Below are 24,400 nucleotides of genomic sequence, written 5' to 3' on the forward strand. Positions count from 1 at the left end.
CACAGTGGTTTCAAGAACTTTACCCTCAACTAGTCTGAAAAGTTCAATTACTTGAGGGGGGGGGGGGTGTGCTGGAGGAGGAACAGGGCTTCGCTGTCCTGGCTGTCCTGGGCTCTGTAGACCAAGACCAGGCTGACTGAGAACCCAGAGATCAATCTACCTCTGCCTCCCAGTGCAGGGATTAAAGGGACCACAAAGACTTTTTTGAGGACTCTTTTATTTTAACTATTTCAGAACCTGGATAGTCCCTTTTTTTTTTTTTAACATGACAATGTCCTTTTTTTTATTATATGTACAGCCGTTATCAAAGTGACACAGCCCACAGGGGACAGAGAAGGACAAGGACTCTCCAAATTTGAAGAGAGAGTGCATCAAGAGCCAGCACACTGATAACAGCAAGCTCTAGGATTTGGTAGCCTCACTGCTCATCAGCTACAAAACTAAACAGACTTTTGATTAGGGTGCAGAGAAGCATATTTAGTGACACAAAAATGTCCCCAAGTGAAAGTAATTAGAGCAATCTCAACCTAAATCCACTTGCAAGCCCTAAGAATCTCCACGAGAAGCCTGCTAAAAAATATTTACTTCTCAGAAACTGAAAATTAATCACAAAAATTCAGACTTTGAACAACAATTCCTTAACTATAGGACTCCTGTTTGAGATACAAGTCTATTAGCGTCATTAGAGCACCAGACTCATAAGCTATGTTTCATCACCGGCTTCCGTGAGGGCTTTTATCTGGAACTGCTAAAAGCTTCCTCTGTACTGTGACCTAATATGCCGCAGAACAATGGAAGTGGGTTTCCCTGCCTAACCACTCTCCTACCATGACAAGGCAATGTGGCTCGGAGGAATGCGTTCACAGATGCCACTAGAGGATCTTACATTTATTCCCACTCAGACTCATGCTATGAATCCATAGGCTATTACAAGAGGCATAGCCGTATTTCCCATGACTGATCTGATGACCATACAGAACAACCTAGGATCTTCTCCCTTTCCCTAAGCTTCCCAGTGAGGCCCAGCAAATTATCAGTTTCCATAACAAGGGTCCACAGAGTAGAAATAGGGATCTTCAGGAGAAGGGACATGAGACAGATAAAAGGGTATCTTTCAGATATGAAGTGGCCCAAAATATAATTCAACAACAATCAAACGCTTTCTGAGCCACCTTGCACTGGGCATAGTGGTACAACTCTGTCATCTCAGCACTCCAGAGGCTGGCTGAGGCAGCAGGATCCAGATTTGGTGGACAGCCTTTACTGCCCAGCAAGATTCTGCCTCCAAAAAATAAAACAAAGGAGGGTGGGGGGAGAGAGACAACTTTCCATAGACAGGCCAACCCACATATTTACATAGTTTAGCTATGAATCAAAGAGTAAACACCTTTCAACTTCCAACCCTGAGAATGACTGAATAAAAAGGGCACCAACATCAATTAATTTCATTTTTAAAGTTATATACGAAGGATGATGCCCTAATGAAGTCCATTACTTTTTTGTTTTTTGAGACAGGGTTTCTCTGTGTAGCCTTAGCTGTCCTGGACTCACTATGTAAACAAGGCTGGTCTCAGAACTCAGCGATCCACCTACCTCCGCCTCCCTGAGTGCTAGGATTAAGGCATGTGCCACCACGTCCAGCTAAGTCCATTACTTTTTATACTAACCTAAAATTTTCATTCAAGAAGTAAAGGGCTGGAGATGCAGAGATAGCTCAGCAGTATAAGCACAGGATGAAAGAACCTGGGTTTGATTCCTAGCCCCCACATAGTTGTTCACAATCATCTACGACTCCAGTTCCTGGGGATCAGGCACCCTCTTCTGGCCCTCTCAGGCACCAAGCACCCACACGGTGCACGGACAGACATGCAGGCAAACAGCCATACACATAAATAAATAAAAAATTTTAAAAAAAGGCTGAACTTTAGCCACGGCCCCCTTGTGTCCCATGCAAATAGGCAAGCCTAGGAGAAAACCTCATGTTTGTTATAGTTGTTTTGTCTGTTTTATCTTTTGAGACAGAGTCTCAATATGAAGCTAGTCTGGAACTTACTATGTAGCATCACAATGTAGGTTGGCCCGGGGCCTTGCATTGAGCCTACTGCCTCTGCCTCCTGAGTGCTCCAATTACAGACATGCGCATGAACACGCAGGCATGCACGCATGCATATACATACAACCTAGTTCTGAGAAGTTAGCTTTCTCAAAGGCACCATTAAACAGTCTTTACAAATAATAAGAGCAAGAAGGCTGTCTTAGCTACTATTGCTACAACTAACCACCAAGACCAAAAAGCAAGTTGGGGAGGAAAGGGTTTATTAGGCTTACACTTCCACAGCACTGAAGGAAGTCAGGACAGGAACTCAAATAGGGTAGGATCCCCGAGACAAGAGCCTGATACTGAGGCCATGGAGGTGCCGCTGCTTACTGACTTGCTTCCCTTGCTTTGCTCAGCCTGCTTTCTTAAAGAACCCAGGACCACCAGCTCAGGAATGGCACCGCCCACAATGGGCTGCGCCTTCCCTGTTGATCACTACCTGAGAAAATGCCCTAGAGGCTGGATCTCAGAGAGGCAGCTCCTCAACAGTAGCTCCTTCCTCTCTGAAGACTCTAGCTTGGGTCAAGATGACACAAAACCAGCCAGTACAGAGGCAAAAGGTTCTATGTAGTGAGCCTACCCATACTTGGGAAGGCTAGCCCTGCCTTGTAAGGTCTCCAGATCTCCAGGCACCCCAGTTATGTTGTCAATGCACAGATGCTCTTTTATCTACCATACATGTTCAAAACATGGCCTTCTTTTTTAACCAGTGAGCTCACTAGATGGGATTAATATGAAAGTTTCTTTACCCTTGATCAAAAAAAAAAAAAAAACTATCTCCATGGTGGAGTGTTTGGCCTGTGTGAGACTCTGGGTTCAATACCTAGTACAGGAGAGAGAGAAAGGGAGGAAGAGAGGAAGAGGGGCGAGAGAGAAAGAGAAAACCTATCTCAGTTATAATATCAATAAGCTATCTGGATGGAGAAACAATTCCATACAGCTATGTTAGACATTTATGATGCATCATTTCCACACAAGTGAGCTTCAGATACCTGCTAATCCCTCACCACATTTAACTATACATTTAAATTATACAGCTATGCTCCAGGGATCAAAAACATATTCTGAAAAACCTGAAAAAATTGATACAAATCGCCTGTCATAATCTGATTATTTCTATTCCTGAGTTTATTTTTTTAGGTTGCTTTGTTTTACAAGACCTCAACAAAATTCAGCACTCTGAAGCTAGGGGCAGTGGTGTACACCTGTAATCCCAGCACTCAGGGAGGCAGAGGCAGGTGGATCTCTGCGTTTAAGACCAGTCTGATCTGCAATGAGAGTCCAGGACAGCCACGGCTACACAGAGAAACTCTGTCTCAAAAAAAAAAAAAAATCCTCAGCCTATAGAAAATGATGTAGGCCAGGCCAGCCTCGAACTCAGAGATCTACCTGTTTCTGCCTCCCAGTGCTGGGATTACAGGCATACCCTACCAAACCTGGCTCACTTACATACATATATGTCAAAAATGCATAAAAATTAATAGGCACAAGATACTCTGGACACACACACCCACGCTATCCACTGTACTACTCTAGCATTAATTTTGTTTGTGTCAATATCCTTACATAGCAACATCACTAACTTTCCACATCATTTTTTTCCAGCCTCTCTGGTATTTTCTGCAATGTCCATCCTGGTTGACTATCTACTCCTGATGACATTCAGTTATCTTTTTTTTTTTTAATTATATATGAGTGCTTTATCTGCAGAAGAGAGCATCAGATCACATTATACATGGTTGTGAGCCACCATGTGGTTGCTGGGAATTGAACTCAGGACCTCTGGAAGAGCAGGCGGCGCTCTTAACCACTGAGCCATCTCTCCAGCCCCTGACATTCAATTATCTTATCCTTTGAACAAGAACATCGAAGACACCAAAAAAGATTCCATTCTAAGGCAATAGCCGAAACACAGTGCTACATTATACAGTATAGTGACATCACCTGATGCTCATCTGAAGGGCACTCAATGGCATATAACTTGGTGTAGTTCTGGAAGCCATTACATCTCTTTCACTGCAGATTTGTTTAAAACACCTGTATAGACTAGAGGCAGTTCTGCACTTAACCCTTGACCTCAGGTGCATTCCTCTGACAGTTTGACTTCAAGTGAACTGGGAGGTAGGGGTGGAATCACACCACAAAGTGAACCTAAGATCCGGGTTTGAATCCAACAACTTGGCTGTGTTACCTTGAATTTATCTTTTGACCGCCAGGGTTTCAGTATCCTCAAAGCAAAAGAGGAAGAAATTGGACTAAATTATATTTACCGTTTCTTTCAACCTCTAAAAGTTCTTTGAAATTTCAATACCTCTCCCTCCACTGAAATAAATAAGCTGTAGTAATGGAAAGTTAGCCCAGATCTTTTTTTTTTTTTTCTTCGAATTTCCGAGATGTTTTCTTTGGCTGAAGTTTTATTTATAAACTCCCAATCAAAGCTATATGCAGAAAATATAGGAGGACTGAGGGCTAGGAAAGAGAATCACTCACTGATATCGCTAAAATAGACACTGCAGTTATCCTCAGGTCAATTTGTCAATAGTTACTCAAAAGCTGCTACTCCAATCACTGGCTTCCTAAAACGAAAATATTGTTGCTCCTTTCTCATCCCCAGAGATTCATTGCGAAAGATAGATAGATAGACAGATAGACTATACATTTAAATTATACAGCTATGCTCCAGGGATCAAAAACATATTTTGAAAAAACCTGAAAAAATTGATACAAATCACCTGTCATAATCTGATTACAAGACAGACAGACCGACAACTACAACATCTAAAAATCAATTTACAACTTCAGAACAAGTTTCAGGGAGTCAAGGAAACTCCGCACAGCTTTTCCCGAGTCATTGGTTTCCTTTAAGGAAGGACAAGAGGAAAGAAACGGTTCTTATTATAAGACGTGAGAAAAGCCGCAAGAGGCAGGTGACATCTGGGGGGGGGGGGGGAAGGGAAGAAGTGTCGCGGACAGAAGCTTAAGGGAACCTTTAGGCAACAAGTTTAGAGACCTGGAAAAAGAGTCCCTCAGGGATGCAGGGCATCCATCCCGTCGCTGCCTCCTCGCCCCGCCGTCTTCCCCAACCCCCCAGCGCGTCGCCGCGCCCCCGCCCCCCCCCCCCCCATCCCACGCCCCTGCGGCAAGAAATCTCCCTAGGATCGCTGGCTCGCCGGCGGCCTCCTGCCCTCGGCAGGCCTCGGGTCGGTCGCAGAGGCAGCCAGACCGCGCAGGCCCGCCGTCCTCGCCGCCGCCCCGCAAGACGCAGCGGCCCCGCAGCCCCCGGGCTCCGCTCACCTGCACCTGTTTGCGGAAGTGGCGCGGCCCGCGCACTGCCGACGGCCAGCAGCAGCAGCAGCAGCAGCAGCACCGGCGGCGGCGGCGGCGGTGATGCCGGGGGTCCCGGCATCTCGTCCACCGCGCGGTCCCCTCGGGGCCGGGCTCTCGGGTCGCCGCCGTCAGTCGGTCAGTCAGTCAGCCCGCCGCCCTGCCTCAGCGACACCGGCGCCGGCTGCTTCGGGACACGCGTCTCTTCGGCCAAACGGCGACCTCGTTCCTGGTCTGCATCCGCCGCTCTAGCCGCAGAACCAGCATCCTCCTTTCCCGCCCGTCTGCGCCGCCGCCGCCGCCGCCGCCGCCGCCCCTCAACAGCAGCAACGGCAGCAAGCCTGCGGAGCCGCGGGCCCAAGCAGCCGCGCTCCCGCCGCCATGATGGGCTGCGTCATGTGACGTAGAGCGGAGGCGGAACAGCGTGACCGACATTTGGATCAGCCAATCGTCAAATCATACTGGCTCCGGGGGGCCCCGCCCCCTCAGCTGTCGGAGGCGAAGTGGCGAGCGGTGCGCCCCCTGCAGACAAGAGGAATGCGGCGTGGGCAGCAGGTAACACTAACAATTACTTTAAATTTTAAATTATAGGAAGATATAAAGAAAACCATAAAAATCCACTTATAATTCAGCCTGAGACTTTTCCCTCTCTTATTCTTACTTTTCTTTTTATTATCTTTTTTTTTTTTTTTTTATCAATATGGTTCTCGGTATTTTATCACCCAAAACATAAACCGGATTTGCTTTCTTCATTTTTACTTATGAGAACTTTCTTAGCCTCTTCATCTTAGGTTGGCCCTCACATCATATCAGCTTCCGAGGAACTTTGAACTTTTTAAAATACCAATTGATCAAGAATACGATGTTTCTGACTTCACCCACTGACGTAGCTAGTGAGCTCGAGCTGGCCTCTCTGCCAGAACAGCCCTTCCCATCCCCTCTTGTTTATCTGGCAGATACTCTTCTTTTCATTCGTCAAGACACACCTGGAATATGACTTCATCGATGACTTCTCACCACACCAATCCCTCAAACAATTGAGCATCTACAGCCCCGCCCCAGCCCAACCCTGGACCACTGCCATGTTTTATTGTTCCTGTGACTGGAAACCCCTTGAGGACAGCAGTGCAGCTCCTGCAGCCCTTAACCTGAAGGAGGTGTCCTCTAAAGGAACTGGGTTAGGTGTTGGTGCTGTGTGTGAGGCGTGGAGCAGCTTCCAACACCATAATGAAGGCCGGTAGGTTGCTTTACAAGCATGAGGACCTGGGTTTGATGCCCAGAACACTACTTGCTGGGTGGGGAGACAAAAAAAAAAAGTGGATCCTTGGGGTTTGCTGGCAAGCCAGACAAACTTGCTTTTCAAGTTCTGGGCCAATAAGAGACCCTGCCTCTAAATAAATATATAAACAAACAAACAAATAACACCCCCCCCAATGACACCAAACGTTGTCTTCTGGCCTCTGTACACACACACACACACACACACACACACTACACACACTTATACAAATTCACATGCAAAACACAACATCTACATCCATGCACACACAAAAGAAACACAAAGTACTTGCAGTAACGTAGCTCAGAGGCTACTTTGGTGGGGAGGGGGAGACCACCTTTTCTGACTCTGGTGGTCCAACTTGTGAACGAAAGCAACAGAGGAACTGATTTGCATCTTCTCAGAAGGGACTTTAGCAACTTGCAAGCATAGAGCTCCCCCCGACCCCACCCCCCACTTCTCCAAACGCTCTCCAAATCTCCATTGTAAATACCAGCTGTCCGTGGTGCTCACTCAGCACCAGGCACAGGATGTCTGAGGAAACGTCTGCTGATGATTGAGGCAAGCCGCACTAAACACCTGAGGAAACAAGTAGCTGGTATTGTGACACTTGGGATCTCAAGTCAGCCGCTGTCTGCCGGTCTTTCTGTGGAAGAGGGAAGGAAGGCAAAGGTCTAGGAAGGAGGCACAATCGCCCTGTTGTGCCCTGACTTCCATCAGGGAGCTCAGCCCGCTGCATTCAAGGAAGCCGGGGATTCTGTGAGGAGCGGAGCTGGCCCTGCCTCATAATCCTCCTGGTAATTAATCATAATTAAGATGCACCCCAACAACGTGTCATTATATGATCACAAAGCAGGTTTTGTTGTTATTTGAGTAAGCCCCAAAGTTGAAACAGACACACACAGACACACCTGTTTTCCCCCTCGAATGGCGCATAGGCTAAGGTACGCATTCCTCAGAGGCTGCCTAATGGAAACCTTTACCCTCGCTCCCACCCCACTGTGTCTACCTTTGACCAGGACTTGCCTTGGAGACTTCTAGTTAGAGATTTTACGAAACAAACAAAAAGACCTGTTAGATTAGTAAAGTTTCACCCCAGAATCAGGAAAAGAAGGAAGGCAGCTTTCAGCATAGTTCAGGTTTAGATTTCCCTAGGGTCGGAACCAATCAATAATACTTCAGCGTTCCTGTAACTGTTTGCACTTGTCTGCAGCCTCCTCCAAGTTTCCCTCCATGCCAAGCCATCGCTCAGAAGACCCTCCTGGCACTGTGTGTCCTGCCAACTAGCTCTGCTGGAGGCTTGCAAGCTGATGGATATGAGGTCTATTTAGCTTAGCGCAGATGAGTTGCGGCTATGGAGATCTGGCGCCTCGTGGGTAAAGGTTTTCAGAGCACAGCTGGGTCATATGGGCCATCCAGGAGGGTCCTGTTGAAAGTCACTGGTTATGCTGGGCGTGGTGGTGCACGCCTTTAATCCCAGCACTCGGGAGGCAGAGGCAGGCGGATCGCTGTGAGTTCGAGGCCAACCTGGTGTACACAGTGAGTCCAGGACAGCCAAGGCTACACAGAGAGACCCTGTCTCGAAAAACAGAAAAGAAGGAAAATGATGCTGGTGGGAATGTAGCCCAGTTGGCGACATGATTACCCACCATGTACAAAGCCCTGGGGTCCATCCTCTGCTGCATACAACTGATGCTGATGTTCACACCTGTAATCTCAGCACTCAGGGAGTGAGGCCAGCCTGGACTACACAGCAAGACTCTGTCTCCAAAAACAACAACAAAATAAATATAAACAAGTAAAACATTGGCAGGGCACTCACAGTAGAAGCAAGACTGTAAGTACCTCTGTGGACCATATGTGTGCAGTGCCCAAGGAGGCCAAAAGAAAGTGTTGGATCCCCTTAAAACTGGACTTTAAGAGATGTTTACCAGCTGCTATGTGGGTGCTGGGAATGGAACTCAGTCCTCGGAAGAGCAGCCAGCGCTCTTAGCCACTAAGCTGTCACTCCAGCTCCGCTCTGTAAGGTTTGGTTGGTTGATTTGGTTTGGTTTTTGAGAGACAGGGTTTCTCTGTGTAACCTTGCCTGCCCTGGACTCACTCGCTTTGTAGATCAGGCTGGCCTCGAACTCATAGCAATCTGCCTGCCTCTGCCTCCCTGGGTGCTGGGATTAAAGGCGATCGCCACCACCCCTGGCTGCTCTATAAGGTTTTTATGACTGCCCCTTGCTTGGCTAACTTGAGTCCTTCGTGCCGTTGAACTACTTTAATCTAGCTATAAGCATATTGGGAGACCAAATAGGTTAAAGCTCATCACAGCCTTTATTAGTTCTCTGCCAGTTACATCCTGCTTGGTACCTAACTGGCTTTGTCTCCACACTGTGTGGGCTGTCCGTCCAAAGGCATCCCTGTGAAACCCTTGCTTTCTGCTGCCTTCTGCATCCTGCCTAAGGCGTGTGACTCAAGGGCAGATCATCATGTGCCTTTCAGAGCTCTGAGCCACCCTCCCACTTGGAAAGTGGGGGGGGGGGAGGTGGGGAGAAGTTCAGCATGACATAATTCATGTCTAATAACTGAACGCTTTTTATATATGTGATCTATATAACGATGCTCTCCACAAGACATTTACAAGGTTTATAAAAAGTACACAACAGACAGTAAGATTCAAGAATGGAAAAAAAAATCCCTTTAAAATCCTGTCACCCAGCAGATTCCAACGCCCAAGTTCATCAGCATGTATGCCTTCCTCTGGAGGTTAGCTTTATTTAACGATGCCTTTCGAATCATTTTTTTGATGTGTCAGACCGCTCTGAGCACTTTGTACGTAATCACTCTTTAATCTTTCTCTAATTTTAGACTATTTCCATCACCCACAAAAGAAATTCTGGAGCTGGAGGGGCGGCTCACCTGGTAAAGGCACTTGCGGCTCGGAATGACAACCTGAGTTCAACCCCCAGGATCCCATGATAGAAGGAGACAACCAGTTCCCAGAGGTAGTCCTGTGAGCCCCAACAGAGCGCCACACCATCACACCGTTGGGTGTGCATGCACACTCACACACAAAGGAAGGAAGGAACCGATTTCTCGCCCTGCCCCATTCCCCCCAGCCCTAGACCACCCCTTAAATTACTTCCTGTTTCGGTGGGAGTTGCTGTTAGCATACAGGTGGGGCCCACTAGCCTCATATCAGGGTCCTCGCAACCTCTGACGTTATTGCCTGCTGCCGTGACCAGATGTGCCAGGTGTGTGCCTGATAAAAGGACACACCCCACCACCACCACCCCCATTCCTCACCAGCTCCCCAGCCTGCCCCCCCCCTCTCACCCCTCCCCCTTTCCTACAGTAAACCTCCTCTATTCCAAATATGTTGCAGTGGCCTTAATAATTGTAACACTTGCCCATTCTGAATATTACATATAATTAAAACCATATACTATGTGGCTTTTGTTGTTGTTTGTTTTGTTTGGGGTTTTTGTTGTTTTGGTTTTGTTGTTGTTCTGCTTTGATTTAGTTTTTCTTTTTCTTTTTCTTTTTCTTTCTTTCTTTCTTTTTTTTTTTTTTTCCTTTTTGGTTTTTCGAGACAGAGTCTCTCTGTGTAGCCTTGGCTGTCCTGGACTCACTTTGTAGACCAGGCTGGCCTCGAACTCACAGCGATCCGCCTGCCTCTGCCTCCCGAGTGCTGGGATTAAATGCGTGCGCCACCACGCCCGGCGATTTAGTTTTTCTTTTTTCTTCGTTTTTTTTTTTTTTTCCTTGCGGTGGAGGGGGGTGGGGGGGTGGGAAGAGAGGAGTTTCAAGACAAGGTTTCTCTGTGTTGCCTTGGCTGGGCTGGACTCGCTTTGTAGACCAGTCTGGCCTGGCCTCAAATTCACAGTGATCCACCTGCCCCTGCCTTCTGAGTGCTGGGATTACAGGCATGCACCACCACGCCTGGCCCGATGGTATGAGAGATGAGGTAAATGTGCACCATGATTGTGCATACTGTTAACCTCAGCACTCCAGAGGCAGAAGCAGGTGGATCCCTGTGAGTTTGAAACCGGCCGAATCTACATAGAGGTTCCAGGGCAGCCAGAGCTGCATAGTGAAACCCTACCTAAAAAGGTAAGAAAGGATGAGGAAGAAGAGGAGAGATTAGCTTAAAATTTGTCTTTGGGTGGGGCCAGGAGAAATGGGGCCATGGGGGAATGTAGATAATGGTGGTTTTCCCCATGAAACAGTTGCGCAATAAACTGTCTGATTCCAAATATGGACTCTCTTTCTGTATTTTCAATTTCTTTGACCTGACTAGTAGATGAATTCCTTCCTACATTGAGAAATCCCTATGACCTTTTTTTTTAAATTGATTTATTTATGGTATAAGAGTGCTTTATCTGCAGAAGAGGGCATCAGATCACATTATAGATAGTTATGAACCACCATGTGGTTGCTGGGAATTGAACTCAGGACCTCTGGAAGAGCAGGGGGCACTCTTAACCACTGAGCCATCTCTCCAGCCCTGACCTTTTTTTTTTTTTTTTTCTTAATCTATGTGTGCATGTGAGCCTTCTTGTATGTAAGTGACATGTATGAATGCACACATGGCATACCCCGCATTTGAAGGTCAGAGGACAACTTTGGATGTCAGTCCCAACTTTCCACTTTGTTTGAGACAGAGCTCCCTTTTATTTTATTTTATTTTATTTTTTTCTTCTGAATACTCTAGGTAGACTGGCCTGGGGATTCTCCTGTCTCTGCCTCTTATCTCTCTGTGATGAGGCTAGGACTGCAGCCAAGTGCTAAAGCATCTCCCTTTACATAGTGTTGCAGATCCAAACTCTGGCTCTCCCTATTGCACAGCAAGCCTGTCACCCACAGCACCATCTCCTCAGTCACCACAATATACTTTTGGTCTTACAAAGGCTAAAGGCCAGACATACCCTTGGCACCTCCAGCCTGGGCTCAGGTAGGCCCCGTGGTCCAAGGCGTCACACTTAGACACACACACACACACACACACACACACACACACACACACACACACGTTCTAGTTGGCCAGCTCTCTTGGATGTTGCTTATGTCTAGTCTCAGCAGAGTTTTTTTTTTTTTTTTTTTTTTTTTTTTGGTTTTTCGAGACAAGGTCTCTCTGTGTAGCCTTGGCTGTCCTGGACTCACTTTGTAGACCAGACTGGCCTCGAACTCACAGCAATCTACCTGCCTCTGCCTCCCAAGTGCTGGGATTACAGGCGTGCGCCACCACGCCCGGCTACAGCAAGTCTTATAAGCATCTCTCAGCTACGTTGAATTCCTGCAAAGACTCTGGACCTCGCCTTCCCAGCAGCCTGTGCTGGACTGGGCTCTCTAGAGGATGCTGGCAGCAACCCCACCTGGCATCCTCCTTCTGAGTCATCGGATCCATGTGCACCCTCACCAGATCCTGGGCACCAACACAACCATGGTGGACCAGACAGACTCAGTCCCTGTTCTCTTGGTGTTTATGCTTTGGCTGAGGACCAAAACCCCGCCGTAGCTGTTTATGAAAGAACCCCGTGAATGGTCTATGGTCACGTGCTAGGTGTTGAAGAACACGGGTGGAAGACAGCCTGCCCTAGTGATTAGGGGAAGCTTCTCTAAAAGGATGACATTTCAGCAGTAACCCCAAAGATAGACAAGAGGCAGATGACACAAAGGCAGGAAAGATGGAGAGTAGCAGATGTGTGAAAAGTCCCTTTTTTCTTTCTTTCCTCTTTTTTTTTTTTTAAGATTTATTTATTTAACGTTTATACAATATTCTGCCTGCGTGTGAGCCTACATGCCAGAAGAGGACGCCAGATCTCATTATAGATAGTTATAAGCCACCATATGGTTGCTGGGAATTGAACTCAGGACCTTTAGAAGAACAGCCAGTGCTCTTAACCTCTGAGCCATCGCTCCAGCCATCCGCCTGCCTCCGCCTCCCCAGTGCTGGGATTAAAGGCGTGAGCCGCCACGCCCTGCTTTTTTTTCTTTCTGTGTAGCCCTGGCAGTCCTGGAACTAGCCCTATAAACCAGGCTGGCTTGGAACTCACAACAATCTGCCTGCCTTTGCCTCCCGAGTGCTGGGATTAAAGGTGTGCGCTGCCACTGCTGCCCGGCTGTGTGAAGGTCTTGCTGCTTTTTTTGTCTGTGGTTCTCCGCTAGACAGACCTGGCTCACATAAGTTTTGATGGGGAAAAGGAAGATCTGGTGTACGGTGCTGGGTATGGCAGGGGACAGGGCAGGCAGAGGCAAGCACTGAGTTAGGTATAGATGAGGCTTAAGGGATGACGTGGGGCAATATAGGGTAGGCCCTGGCTCCTCTCACTCTACAGTCTCCACAGGACACCACACAATAGACGGAGGCTCTCTATTTCCACTTTTGGGTTCAGGGCACAAGTACACTCTGGGAGTCCTGCCTTTTCTAACATCCTCACAGAAGACACAAGGGTCACAGTGTTGCCATCCCTGTCCTAATTGTTGGTTTCTGTGGGCTGTGGGCTTTTCTTGCACAGGGCACAGGTCCCTATTCCTGTTTGTTTTTTCCCATTCATTCTACAAAATCATTCAATAAACAAACCCCTGATGTGGCTCCAGCCTGTTAGGCACATTCCAGATGCTGAGGTGAACAAGATAGCTCCCGACTTCCTGTGAGATTACTCCCAAGATAGGCAGAGCACAGGTCACAAGGGAAACCCCACCCACCAGTCACAGGCCCTTTGCCCCAAGCTCATAAAACCAGGCTGACACTGGGTGTCACTACCTGTTGTGTTGCTTGCTTGCTTGCTTGCTTGCTTCCCGCCAAGGCAACTGGACAACTGGGCCAGACTGGGAAGGGCAGGAGCAAGCTGGCATGTAGGCAGGTGGGGCACGGCTCACGCCTGTCACTCAGGGCCTGCCATGTCACCCTCTGGCCCTTGCCCAGCCCTGACAACAAGTTGGCATTTCAGGAACGTGAGACTGGACCCACAAGCAAAGCAAGACCTGGAGAGACAGGATCTGGAGTTGTACGTGGTCCGCTCCTGGGAAATCTGGGGCAAGGTATTCAAGTGACCTTTTTTTTTTTTTTTTTTTTTTTTTTGAGACAGGGTTTCTCTGTGTAGCCTTGGCTGTCCTGGACTCGCTTTGTAGACCAGACTGGCCTCGAACTCACATTGATCTGCCTACCTCTGCCTCCCGAGTGCTGGGATTAAAGGCGTGCGCCACCACGCCCGACTCAAGTGACCTTCTAACAAAAGAAACACATCCCGGGATGTATGAGGAAGAGGACCCTTCTGGATTAGGGCGTGGCTTCCTGGTAGAAGAGTTGTCCAGCATCCCCAGTAAGGGGATGTGAGGATGCAGAACCCTTTCACAGAGTCCTCCAGTGAGGAGCTGAGGACAGTGTAGTGCAGTGGTAGAACCCTTGGCCAGAATCCTCCAGTGAGGGGACTGAGGACTGAGGGTCCATTTGGGCCTCTTTTTTGTTTGTTTGTTTGTTTGTTTTTGTTTGTTTGTTTGTTTGTTTTGACAGGGTTTCTCTGTGTATCCTTGGCTGTCCCAGACTCACTTTGTAGACCAGGCTGGGCTCGAACTCACAGAGATCCTCCTGCCTCTGCCTCCCAAGTGCTGGGATTAAAGGTGTGGGCCACCACCGCCCGGCTTCCCCCCCCCCCCCACTTTTGAGACATTTACTGGGTCTTGCTATGTAGCCAAGGCTGGCTTCAACCTGGACACTCTCCCAAGTGGTAAGACTGCAGGCATTCACCATCACACTCAGCCTGCAGCTCGTTGGCTTCTCCTACAGCGCACCCTCCCTCATCCCAGAGCCCCCACGGTGGGGGAGGGGTGGGGTGTCTCAGGAAAGCAAACGCGGTCTGTCTTCCCCCACCACACCGAGTGAGTGGCCTGCCTTAAAAAGAGAGGAAATGACACTCCTGGGATCTACCCTGGAATCAAATCAAACGAATTAACAATAGTGTGGCAGCCACTCAGCCTATGGGTTCCCTTTTTGGGCTCAGAGCTGTAATGAACATGTCAGGGCTTGTTTCAAAGCCCAGTGTAGGAAGCAGCTACATGTCAGGGCTTGTTTCAGAGCCCAGCGTAGAAAATAGCTGACAACCCAAAAAGCTGACGTCTGACCAGATGTGTGAGTGATAGATAAAACCTTAGTAGTAAGTTCTGACCTAGGAGCAGCCAGGACTGCAAGTTGTTGATAAGAGTGCCGCAGAAAGCTAGATGTGTGAATTAGAGAGGGTAAGGCAAAAGTAAGTATAAAAACCCTGAGAAGAAGCAGCCAGCTCTCTTCGCTCTCTCTTCTCTTCGCTCGCTAGCTCTCTAGCTCTCTCTCTCGCTGTCACCATGATTACCTAAAATGCTACCAGCCGATGGGCGCTCTCCCAGGATGGAGCAGACAGACATGCTGTCAGAAAACAACCCGAGAACTGAATCAAGTCGCAGCAGCGAACCTGTTCGACAGAACTTCACGATATCAGGTCGTATACCCTAATGGCATAAGCTCCCAGAACATTGATATTATAAGATGCTAAATGTTACTCCTATTAGAATTAGGATAGTGTTAAGAGTTAATGGAATGGTATTGGTGGCTTGGCCTTGGAGCCTTAGCCGCTGCCTTTTGTTGTAGTTGCCTTTGTATTGCTAATAAACCTCTCTTGCTAAATCGTACCACTTGCTCTTGGCCTGACTCTTTTGTTCCGGATTCTGAGTGTAAACTCTCTGCTCGCGACAGCTGGCGTAGTTGGCAGGATCTGGAACAAGGCTGGGGAAAGGATTAGTTTATGCTAACTTTCCCCAATTTACAAAGGGCTTGCATGTAATCTGGCTGAAAACTTATATCGAGTTACCAGGTGATTACCGGACTCCTCGATGCCAGAGGAGCGGGGAAAGCCTGGGTCCGAAAACACCACCCTCCCTAAGGGTGCGGAAGTAGGACGAACTCGGTGCCCGATGCCAACTTAAGAGCTGGTAAATGGCACAGAGGAAAGAAACTCAATATAAGGCAACTAAAATTCAAACAAATGCTGAAATTTTTCAGTAAACGAATTGAAAGATTGGCCGATCTAAAATTTGAAAAATTAATCAAGAGCACTCAAACAAGTAACCTTCAGTGGTACCTTAGGAAAAGAGAGATTAAACTGCTATACTGGATGGCAAATAAGCTGTGGAAATGAAGTCTTTAATTAAGAAAATGAGAGGTTTACATCTAAATCCAGCCACAGGAAGCCCCCCAGAAACTGCAGAGGAATAGAAATGGTTGGGAACAGCCCAGGCAGTTAAAAATAGAATTGGCATGAAACCTACTGATGTAAGAATAGGTCTTATCGACCCATCAGTAGTGCAACTGCTGGTGAACAGGCGCCTAAGAATGAAGTACCAGCAATTTTGGTGAAAACTATACAGGATATAGACAAGGACCGAATTATGGGCAAAAGGCTAGCCATGAATATAGTGAGGAAAAAGAAGAACCTGGCCAGTTCATCTGAACCCTCATACTCTTTCCCGGTAGTAACTACAAGTAAAAGGACTCCAATCAGGAACATTGCCAGTCGTCTGAATCCCCTCAGCGATGGCAGACAGCCCCACTATATCCCGGGAACAGAGGTCAAAGAGTCCAGACCATACTCCCCACAGGAGATGGCAGATTTAAGACGGGAATATGCCCAAAATGGTCAGAAAGATGCACAATACATGGTCAGATTGTGGGAAAAAGGGGCTGACACAATCATTCTAACAGAACAGGAGATGGGACAATTTAGGGGAATCATAGAGAACCCGTCTATCTATGAAGCATTGGAACATGTGTTGGACACCGCTAAAGGTGACACACACCCACTCCTGGATTGGATAACTGCAGCCTGGCGCTTAGCTTTCCCCACCCTAGATCTAACACAATTTGAAACAGCAGGTAGATGGACAACTTATGCAGAGGCAATTAACATTTGCAGAAAACTGGGTATTCTATGGTTCATATATAATGAGGCTAACACACCCCAGGCAGCACCATTTTTGCCATCCTTCAAGCGAATTATAGTTAAAGGAGCTCCACAACATCTAAAAATGAGCTTGACAGGAAGCATTCAGGGCTGCCAAACAGTGGCAGAAGCTATTAATTTCTTTAAAGGCTTCAGAGAATTAGAACAAGAACGAGTGGTATCTTTCCAAGCGAAAGTCAAACCTAGAGAGCCAAACCTAGAGAGCAGTGATAAGACCTTTCCTGAGGACAAGACCTTTTTTAGGCTACGGAGGCCGCAGGGCTCCTTACCCACAAGCACAAGTCAGACAATGGCAACGGAACCAGAATGGCAGGACCTAGACTCCAGACCATTTGTTAACTTCCCAATAGATATAAATGGAAAATTACAACCAGTAAGGTGGCTACTGGATACAGGAAGTCAAATTAGTATTATAAACTGTCACCCAAACCAAAACAAAGGATTTAAAAATATACAAGTACAAGGAGTAAATTCAACTAAAACAGTACCAGTTATTAAGGTAACAGTAGACTTATTTGGTAAAAAATATGAGTTAGACATGGCAAGCTTTACTGCACCCTCAAGTGTTTTAGGAATAGATCATATTAAGATGCTTTTTCCAAAATTTTTGCAAATCAAAAATATTAAAAAATTCTTCACTAATTTAGCAGAAGTAAAAATAGAACCCGTAAGGTTACCAGAAATCAAGCCCTCCTTCACCCCACAATATCCTATAAAAGGGGGAATAGAGGACATTACAAACACCTTAAAGGAACTGCTTAAAGAAGGCATAGTGACACCTACCCAAAGCTTTAATTATAATTCACCCGTTTGGCCAGTATTAAAGCCAAATGGCAAATGGAGATTTACAGTAGATTATAGAAAAATTAATGAATTAAGTCCAAAAATGCCAGGAACCTTACCTGACATTGAGGATATATTTTTAAGAATAAGACAAGCAGCACCAAAGTGGATGGCAACTATAGATCTCTCAGATATGTTCTTTGGAATACCATTGCATCCAGCATCACAAGAAATAACAACTTTTACCTGGCAGTCAAAGCAATATAAATTTTTAAGACTGCCTCAAGGCTATTTAAACAGTCCAATTATAGCCCACACCACCCTAATGAAAACCCTGGAGGACTTTGATAGTCAGGGGGTGGAGTTAGTATCTTATATTGATGATTTGATGATTTATGGACAGGACAAAGACAAAATTCAAGATACAGTAAAAAATTTAATACAACATTTAAGAGATAAAGGATGGACTATTAATCAAACCAAGGTTCAAGGACCTAGCAAACAAGTAAAATTTCTAGGAGTACATTGGTCCACAGAAGGACCTAAAATACCAGAAGAAGTTATTAGTAAACTAGATACACTGGAACAGCCTAAAAATAAGCAGCAGGTGCAGCATCTGATAGGACTGTTTGGCTACTGGCGACAACACATTCCTTATCAGCAACTCCTACTGCAGCCTCTTTACAAAATTATCAAAAAAGCTCAAGACTTTGAATGGTCAGAAGCACAGGAACGGGCGGTCAGAACCATGATTGACCTAATCAGACAGTACCAAGGGTGGCTATATTAATAAGGAAGATACAGTAATAATAGAAGTATTGTATACAAAGGGATATGGCAATTGGAATATCTTTGCGAAAGGAAGTAGATTAACACCAATTGGCTTTTACTGCAAAAAGTTCCCATGGTCAGAAAATAAATACTCTCTATTTGAGAGGACCATCTGGGCTACATATGAGGCATGCAGAACTGCCCACTCACTAATAAAGAATAACCCAACTGTGATCCGAACAGAAATGCCCATTATAGACTGGATTAAAGCACCAGGAGAAGCCTGGGCAGGACTACCCATGGAAGGCAAAGTACTTCACTGGAAGTGGTACCTGTCAGACTTTTTCAGACACAATAAAGTATCAACCCAGGGTCGTATATCCCAAGCCTCAGAAGAAGTTCTGAGATCAGGGAATACAGAAAACCCAACCTGGTTGATACCACCCAGTCTTATACCTAAGGGCGCTGAACCTGGCCCAGATCAGACCATTGGTCTGTGGGGCACTAAGGAGTTCAGCAAGAATATACCTAATGCATGGTTTACGGATGGATCATCAACAACTACTAATAATATAGTGAAGTGGAAAGCTGCAGCCTATAGGCCAGAAGATGGTAAGGTCATAACTGACCAAGGAACTGAAAAGTCAGCGCAACACGCAGAAGTAATTGCAGCATTATTGGCGGCTAGACAAACAAAGCAGGAAAATAGGATATGTTCCCCACTATATGGATGGTGGGAATGGTTTAAAGAAATGGTAATGGTAGCAGGCATTGCTATTGTTGTCATTATTCTTGCAAAATTTGCTTTATTATGCAGAAATAGAGGAAAACATGCTAAACTTCGGAAAAGGACCCAGTGGAAGACGGTGTGACCCATTACAGCGCAACAGACCCCGCATTTTCATCTCACACTTCTAAATGTTATTAGAATTTGCAGCTTTTAAAACATGTTATGAAATGAATAGAAGATATAGAATTTTAAAACGTTTGCATATGGAAGCTAAGTTAAGGAAACCATTTACTTTAATTACTAGAAGTTTGCGCCATTATGACTTTGTAAACCCCAGCCCTGCGAGGCAACTGTTTAACCATCAATAGCCAACAATTGATGGCTTAACCAGGATGACACCTTTCATGTTGACATCATTTCAGGTGTCAGGGGGTGGAATGTAATGAACATGTCAGGGCTTGTTTCAAAGCCCAGTGTAGGAAGCAGCTACATGTCAGGGCTTGTTTCAGAGCCCAGCGTAGAAAATAGCTGACAACCCAAAAAGCTGACGTCTGACCAGATGTGTGAGTGATAGATAAAACCTTAGTAGTAAGTTCTGACCTAGGAGCAGCCAGGACTGCAAGTTGTTGATAAGAGTGCCGCAGAAAGCTAGATGTGTGAATTAGAGAGGGTAAGGCAAAAGTAAGTATAAAAACCCTGAGAAGAAGCAGCCAGCTCTCTTCGCTCTCTCTTCTCTTCGCTCGCTAGCTCTCTAGCTCTCTCTCTCGCTGTCACCATGATTACCTAAAATGCTACCAGCCGATGGGCGCTCTCCCAGGATGGAGCAGACAGACATGCTGTCAGAAAACAACCCGAGAACTGAATCAAGTCGCAGCAGCGAACCTGTTCGACAGAACTTCACGATATCAGGTCGTATACCCTAATGGCATAAGCTCCCAGAACATTGATATTATAAGATGCTAAATGTTACTCCTATTAGAATTAGGATAGTGTTAAGAGTTAATGGAATGGTATTGGTGGCTTGGCCTTGGAGCCTTAGCCGCTGCCTTTTGTTGTAGTTGCCTTTGTATTGCTAATAAACCTCTCTTGCTAAATCGTACCACTTGCTCTTGGCCTGACTCTTTTGTTCCGGATTCTGAGTGTAAACTCTCTGCTCGCGACAAGAGCCCAGCAGGAAGCTTTGTCTCATCAACAGTCCCATCCCTTGTGGCTGGGGCTAAAGGTGACTTTAGGGAGAGAGGAGGTCCCAGGTGACTTCCTGTACCTCCCACTGCCCCACCTGTTTGCGTCCAAAGGTATTTATTAACGTGTTTCCTGCACCTGCTAGCAGGCTGGGCCGGAATGTGTGGTTCTTTCTGTAATACTCAATGGACTTATTATTTAATAGTGCCAGGGGGTGTGGCTATTTCTTCTTATTAGGAATAGGTTTGGGTAAAACCCCGAGCGTTGTAATCTGCGAGATGTTAGCTTTACTGCTCAGCCAGGCCCCCAGCCTCTCTCTGGGTGATTCTAGGCAAGTATTCTATCCCTGAGCCCAACCCAGAAATGGATTTCCGCGCCTTCCTCCTTGTCCACTCTGGGTTGTAGCCTTTATTTTGTTTGTTTTTGAGATTGGGTCTCGCTACGTAGCTCTAGTGAATGAAAAAGAAAAGAAAGAAAAAGCGAAAGAGAAGGTCATGACTGCTCCTAGGAGAAAGTTTATTGTAGAGATGTGGGGAGAGCACAGCCAGAGGCAGACACATCTGGGAGAGTCCAGACTAGTCACGCCCCTGAGCCGTGTGAGGGGGGAGGGGAGGGGAGAAAGAAGAAAACCAAACACAGCAGCCAGGAGGCCAAAAGAAGGAGCGGAGAGAGTAGGTAACCAAAATGGCTGGATTATTATAAGGAAGAACCTCTGAGGAGGAGGAAGAGGGTGGGCGGGAGGGAGGGCAGCCCCTGCCCCTGGGCTGGAAAGTTCAGGGTAGAGGGTGAGGTATGCCGGCCATGCCCCGGAACAGGTAGGGACTGAAGGATGCCAGGAGAACCTGGAAGCCAGGTCTGCTTTGGTATGCTAAACAGGCACCTCGGCTGCTTGTCTCCTTCTTGGCTACTCTGGAACTGGTTTCAAACTCACAGAGATCCGCCTGTGCGATCCGCCTCCGCCTCCGCCTCCCAAGGGCGAGGATTAAAGGTGTGCGCCACCACGCCCAGCAGCGCGGGTTGTAGCTTTTCATAAGAGGGCACGTGTGCCTGTCGTCTTGGGTTCCCCCACACAAGTCTGTATTCTTCCCAGGATGCTCCACTACCTTGAGTGTCCCAGGAGCCTTGCAGGCCTCTCCCGGGCATTATGTCACCGCTCTGCGGGAGAAATCCTCTGAGGTTGGAGCTGGGCTTGGTTTTCCGGATGCAGGGACTAGGGAATCGTCCCAGAGAATGACGTATTTTAGGTCAGGGTCTAACATACAGGAAGGAAGGGCTTCTGGAGAAGCTGGCCTTCTACCAGTGATGTCCCTCTGGCTATCTCCCCGCACTGCTCCTACCTGGAGCGGGCGAAGGGGCAAGGATTGTGTCTGCGCCTCCTGGTGAAGGGACAGAGTCTGCTGTGCGCAGGCAGGCCAGCTGAGACATTCCCCCCCCCCCCCCATCAACTGGGCAAAGGGGACCTGAACACCAGAAGGCAAACTTACCCAGATTTCCATCTTATTTATTCCCTGCAGGTCTTGCTCACTATTCTTACGTTCCTTTAAGAATGACCACGTAGCCGGGCGTGGTGGCGCCCGCCTTTAATCCCAGCACTCGGGAGGCAGAGGCAGGCCGATCGCTGTGAGTTCGAGGCCAGCCTGGTCTACAAAGTGAGTCCAGGACAGCCAAGGCTACACAGAAAGACTATGTCTCGAAAAACCAAAAAAAAAAAAAAAAAAGAATGACCACGTAAAGCCAAGCATGGCGGTGCACACCTGTAATCCCAGCACTAGGGAGGCAGAGGCAGGTGGATGGCTGGGAGTTCAAGGCCAGCCTGGCCTTCAAAGAGAGTCCAGGACAGTCAACGCTACACAGAGAAACCCTGTCTTCAAAACAAAACAAAACAAACAAACAAACAAACAAACAAAAAGAATGACCATGCACGGGTTGGGAGGATAGGTCAGTGGGAAAAGCGCTCGATGTATAGGCATTCAGGCCTGAGTTCAGATCCCCGGCACCCATGTTAAAAGCAGGTATGGCCATCTATAAACTCAGCACTAGGAGGCAGAGACAAGAAAATCCCTGGAGCTTGCTGGCCAGCCAGTCTAAACTAGTCAGTAAGCCCGGGTCCCACTGAGAGACCCTGTCACAAAACCTAAGGATGGGGGGGAGGGCTTGAGAGGTGTCTCAGCAGCTAAGAGCTTTTTGTGCTTTTGTTAAGCACAAAAGTTTGGCTCCCAACACCCACAGAAAAAGTCACACCCAGGGGATCTGACACACTCTTCTGGGTTCGAAGGGCATCAGGCATACATGGGATACACGTATATGCATGCGGGTTTTTAAACGTTTAAAAATATGTTTAAAATGTAAATACACGTGGGGAGGTTTCAAGACACGGTTTCTCTGTGTAGCCCTGGCTGCTGTCCTGGAACTCACAGTGATCTGCCTGCTTCTACATCCCAAGTGCTGGGATTAAAGGTGTGCACCACCACCCAGCATAAATACACATTTTAAAAAAAAATTTTTTTTTTTGCCTCTTTGAGACAGGGTTTCTCTGTGTAGGCCTGGCTGTCCTGGACTTACCTTGTAGACCAGGCTGGCCTGGAACCCACAGAGATCAGTCGGCCTCTGCCTCTGCCTCTGCCTCTGCCTCTGCCTCTGCCTCTGCCTCTGCCTCTGCCTCTGCCTCCCAAGTGCTGAGATTACAAGCATGCACCACCACTCCCGGCCTTTATTTTGTAAATGTTTAAAATACATTTCTAAATTTAGAAATGTTAGGTCCTGAGCTGGGGAGATGGCTCAGAGGTTAAGGGCACTGACTGTTCCTCCAGCGGTCCTTAGTTCAATTCCCAGCAACCACATGGTGGTTCATAGCCATCTGTAATGTGATCTGATGCCCTCTTGTGGCCTTCAGGTGTACATGCAGGCAGAGCACTGTATACATAATAATAAATAATAAATCTTTTTTAAAAATACCAAAAAGTTATGTCCTGCTGCAAGGTGCGGCTGGCACGCCCTGCCCCCTACCTAGGGGCGGGGCTTCCCCTCTCCCTGAGACATTTTGGTTCCCCCATGCCCTTCTCCCCCTTCCCAAACCCCAGCATACACCTCTCTTTCCCACAGCTGTCATCCCGTCAGTCAGGACGTGGGAACAAGAGGATTCTAAGTTGAAGGACAGCCTCAGACACATAGCAAATTCAAGGCTGGCATAGTCTACATAGGGGCCTGTCTCAAATAAAAAGAAAAACCTCACAACACAGAAAAGAAGAATCATGCAAATATGACATACGACCAGACGAGGAATGACTCCGTCAACAAGAGAAAATGCCTCACCATGCTAAGTAAAATACAGCATGAGCCCATACGCGTATGCATATTCATGTCCGTGTCATGTGTATTCATGAGGACTGGAAAGAAGTCATCAAAACAGTGAAGGATTTTTGTTCTAAATAGTAGGACTATGGTGTTTCTTTGCTGAGTTTTCTTATTTTTCCTTTCTATTAATGAACCTGGATTATTTTATAGGCCTAAAGGAGGGTTTCTGTGCATGTATGTGTACATGCGTGAAAGTGTGTTTTACAACCAATTTTGTTTGTTTGAGACAGGGTTTCTCTGTGTAGCCTTGGCTGTCCTGGACTTGCCTTGTAGACCAGGCTGGCCTCGAACTCACAGTGATCCACCTGCTTCTGCCTCCTGAGTGCTGGGATTAAAGGCGTGCATCACTACCACCCCACTTCTTTTTGTTTTTTTTTTGGGACAGGGCTTTTCTGTATGTATCCCTGCCTGTCCTGGACTTACTTTGTAGACCAGGCTGGCCTCGAACTCACAGAGATCTACCTGCCTCTGCCTCTTGAGTGCTGGGATTAAAGGCGTGCACCACCATGGCTACTGGGAGGAGGAGGACTTTTCTTTCTTTCTTTCTTTCTTTCTGCTTTTGTTTTTGTTTTTGTTTTTTCGAGGCAGGGTTTCTCTGGGTAGCCTTGGCTGTCCTGGTCTCACTTTGTAGACCAGGCTGGCCTAGAACTCACAGCATTCCACCTGCCTCTGCCTCTTGAGTGCTGGGACTAAAGGCATGCACCACCACGCCTGACTTTTTAAATAATTTATTTATTTTTATGTGCATTAGTGTGAGAGTGTCAGATCACCTGGAACTGAAGTTACAGACACTTGTAAGCTGCCATGTGGTTGCTTGGAATTGAACCCGGGTCCTTTAGAAGAGCAGACAGTGCTCTTAACCACTGAACCATCTCTCCAGACCACCAGGGAAGGGG

General features: G+C 47.1%; 2 protein-coding genes across 4 annotated transcripts in view; one reads left to right on the plus strand and one right to left on the minus strand.

Moving 5' to 3' along the window:
• LMTK2 (lemur tyrosine kinase 2) overlaps positions 1–5,828 on the minus strand; it is a 92,282-nt gene extending 86,454 nt beyond the window's left edge. Inside the window, exon 1 of one of the 3 annotated variants that reach the window (XM_084762506.1) lies at positions 5,393–5,828. In XM_084762506.1, coding sequence (XP_084618632.1) covers positions 5,393–5,504 — 112 coding nt within the window. In that variant the 5' untranslated portion in view covers positions 5,505–5,828. The remainder of the gene's footprint in view (positions 1–5,392) is intronic. The other 2 variants (XM_084762507.1, XM_084762505.1) reach the window with 2 other exon arrangements.
• A 30-nt stretch (positions 5,829–5,858) lies between these two features.
• LOC311586477 (uncharacterized protein) lies at positions 5,859–10,143 on the plus strand. Its single transcript, XM_084762529.1, has 3 exons — positions 5,859–5,977; positions 6,379–6,659; positions 9,558–10,143. Exons 1-3 carry the CDS (start codon positions 5,960–5,962, stop codon positions 9,613–9,615), a joined length of 357 nt encoding a protein of 118 aa, XP_084618655.1. The 5' UTR covers positions 5,859–5,959; the 3' UTR covers positions 9,616–10,143.
• Positions 10,144–24,400: the final 14,257 nt, after the last annotated feature.

The sequence above is a fragment of the Acomys minous genome, assembly GCF_964271855.1.
Source record: "Acomys minous genome assembly, chromosome: 16".
In the NCBI taxonomy this organism is placed as follows: Eukaryota; Metazoa; Chordata; class Mammalia; order Rodentia; family Muridae; genus Acomys; species Acomys minous.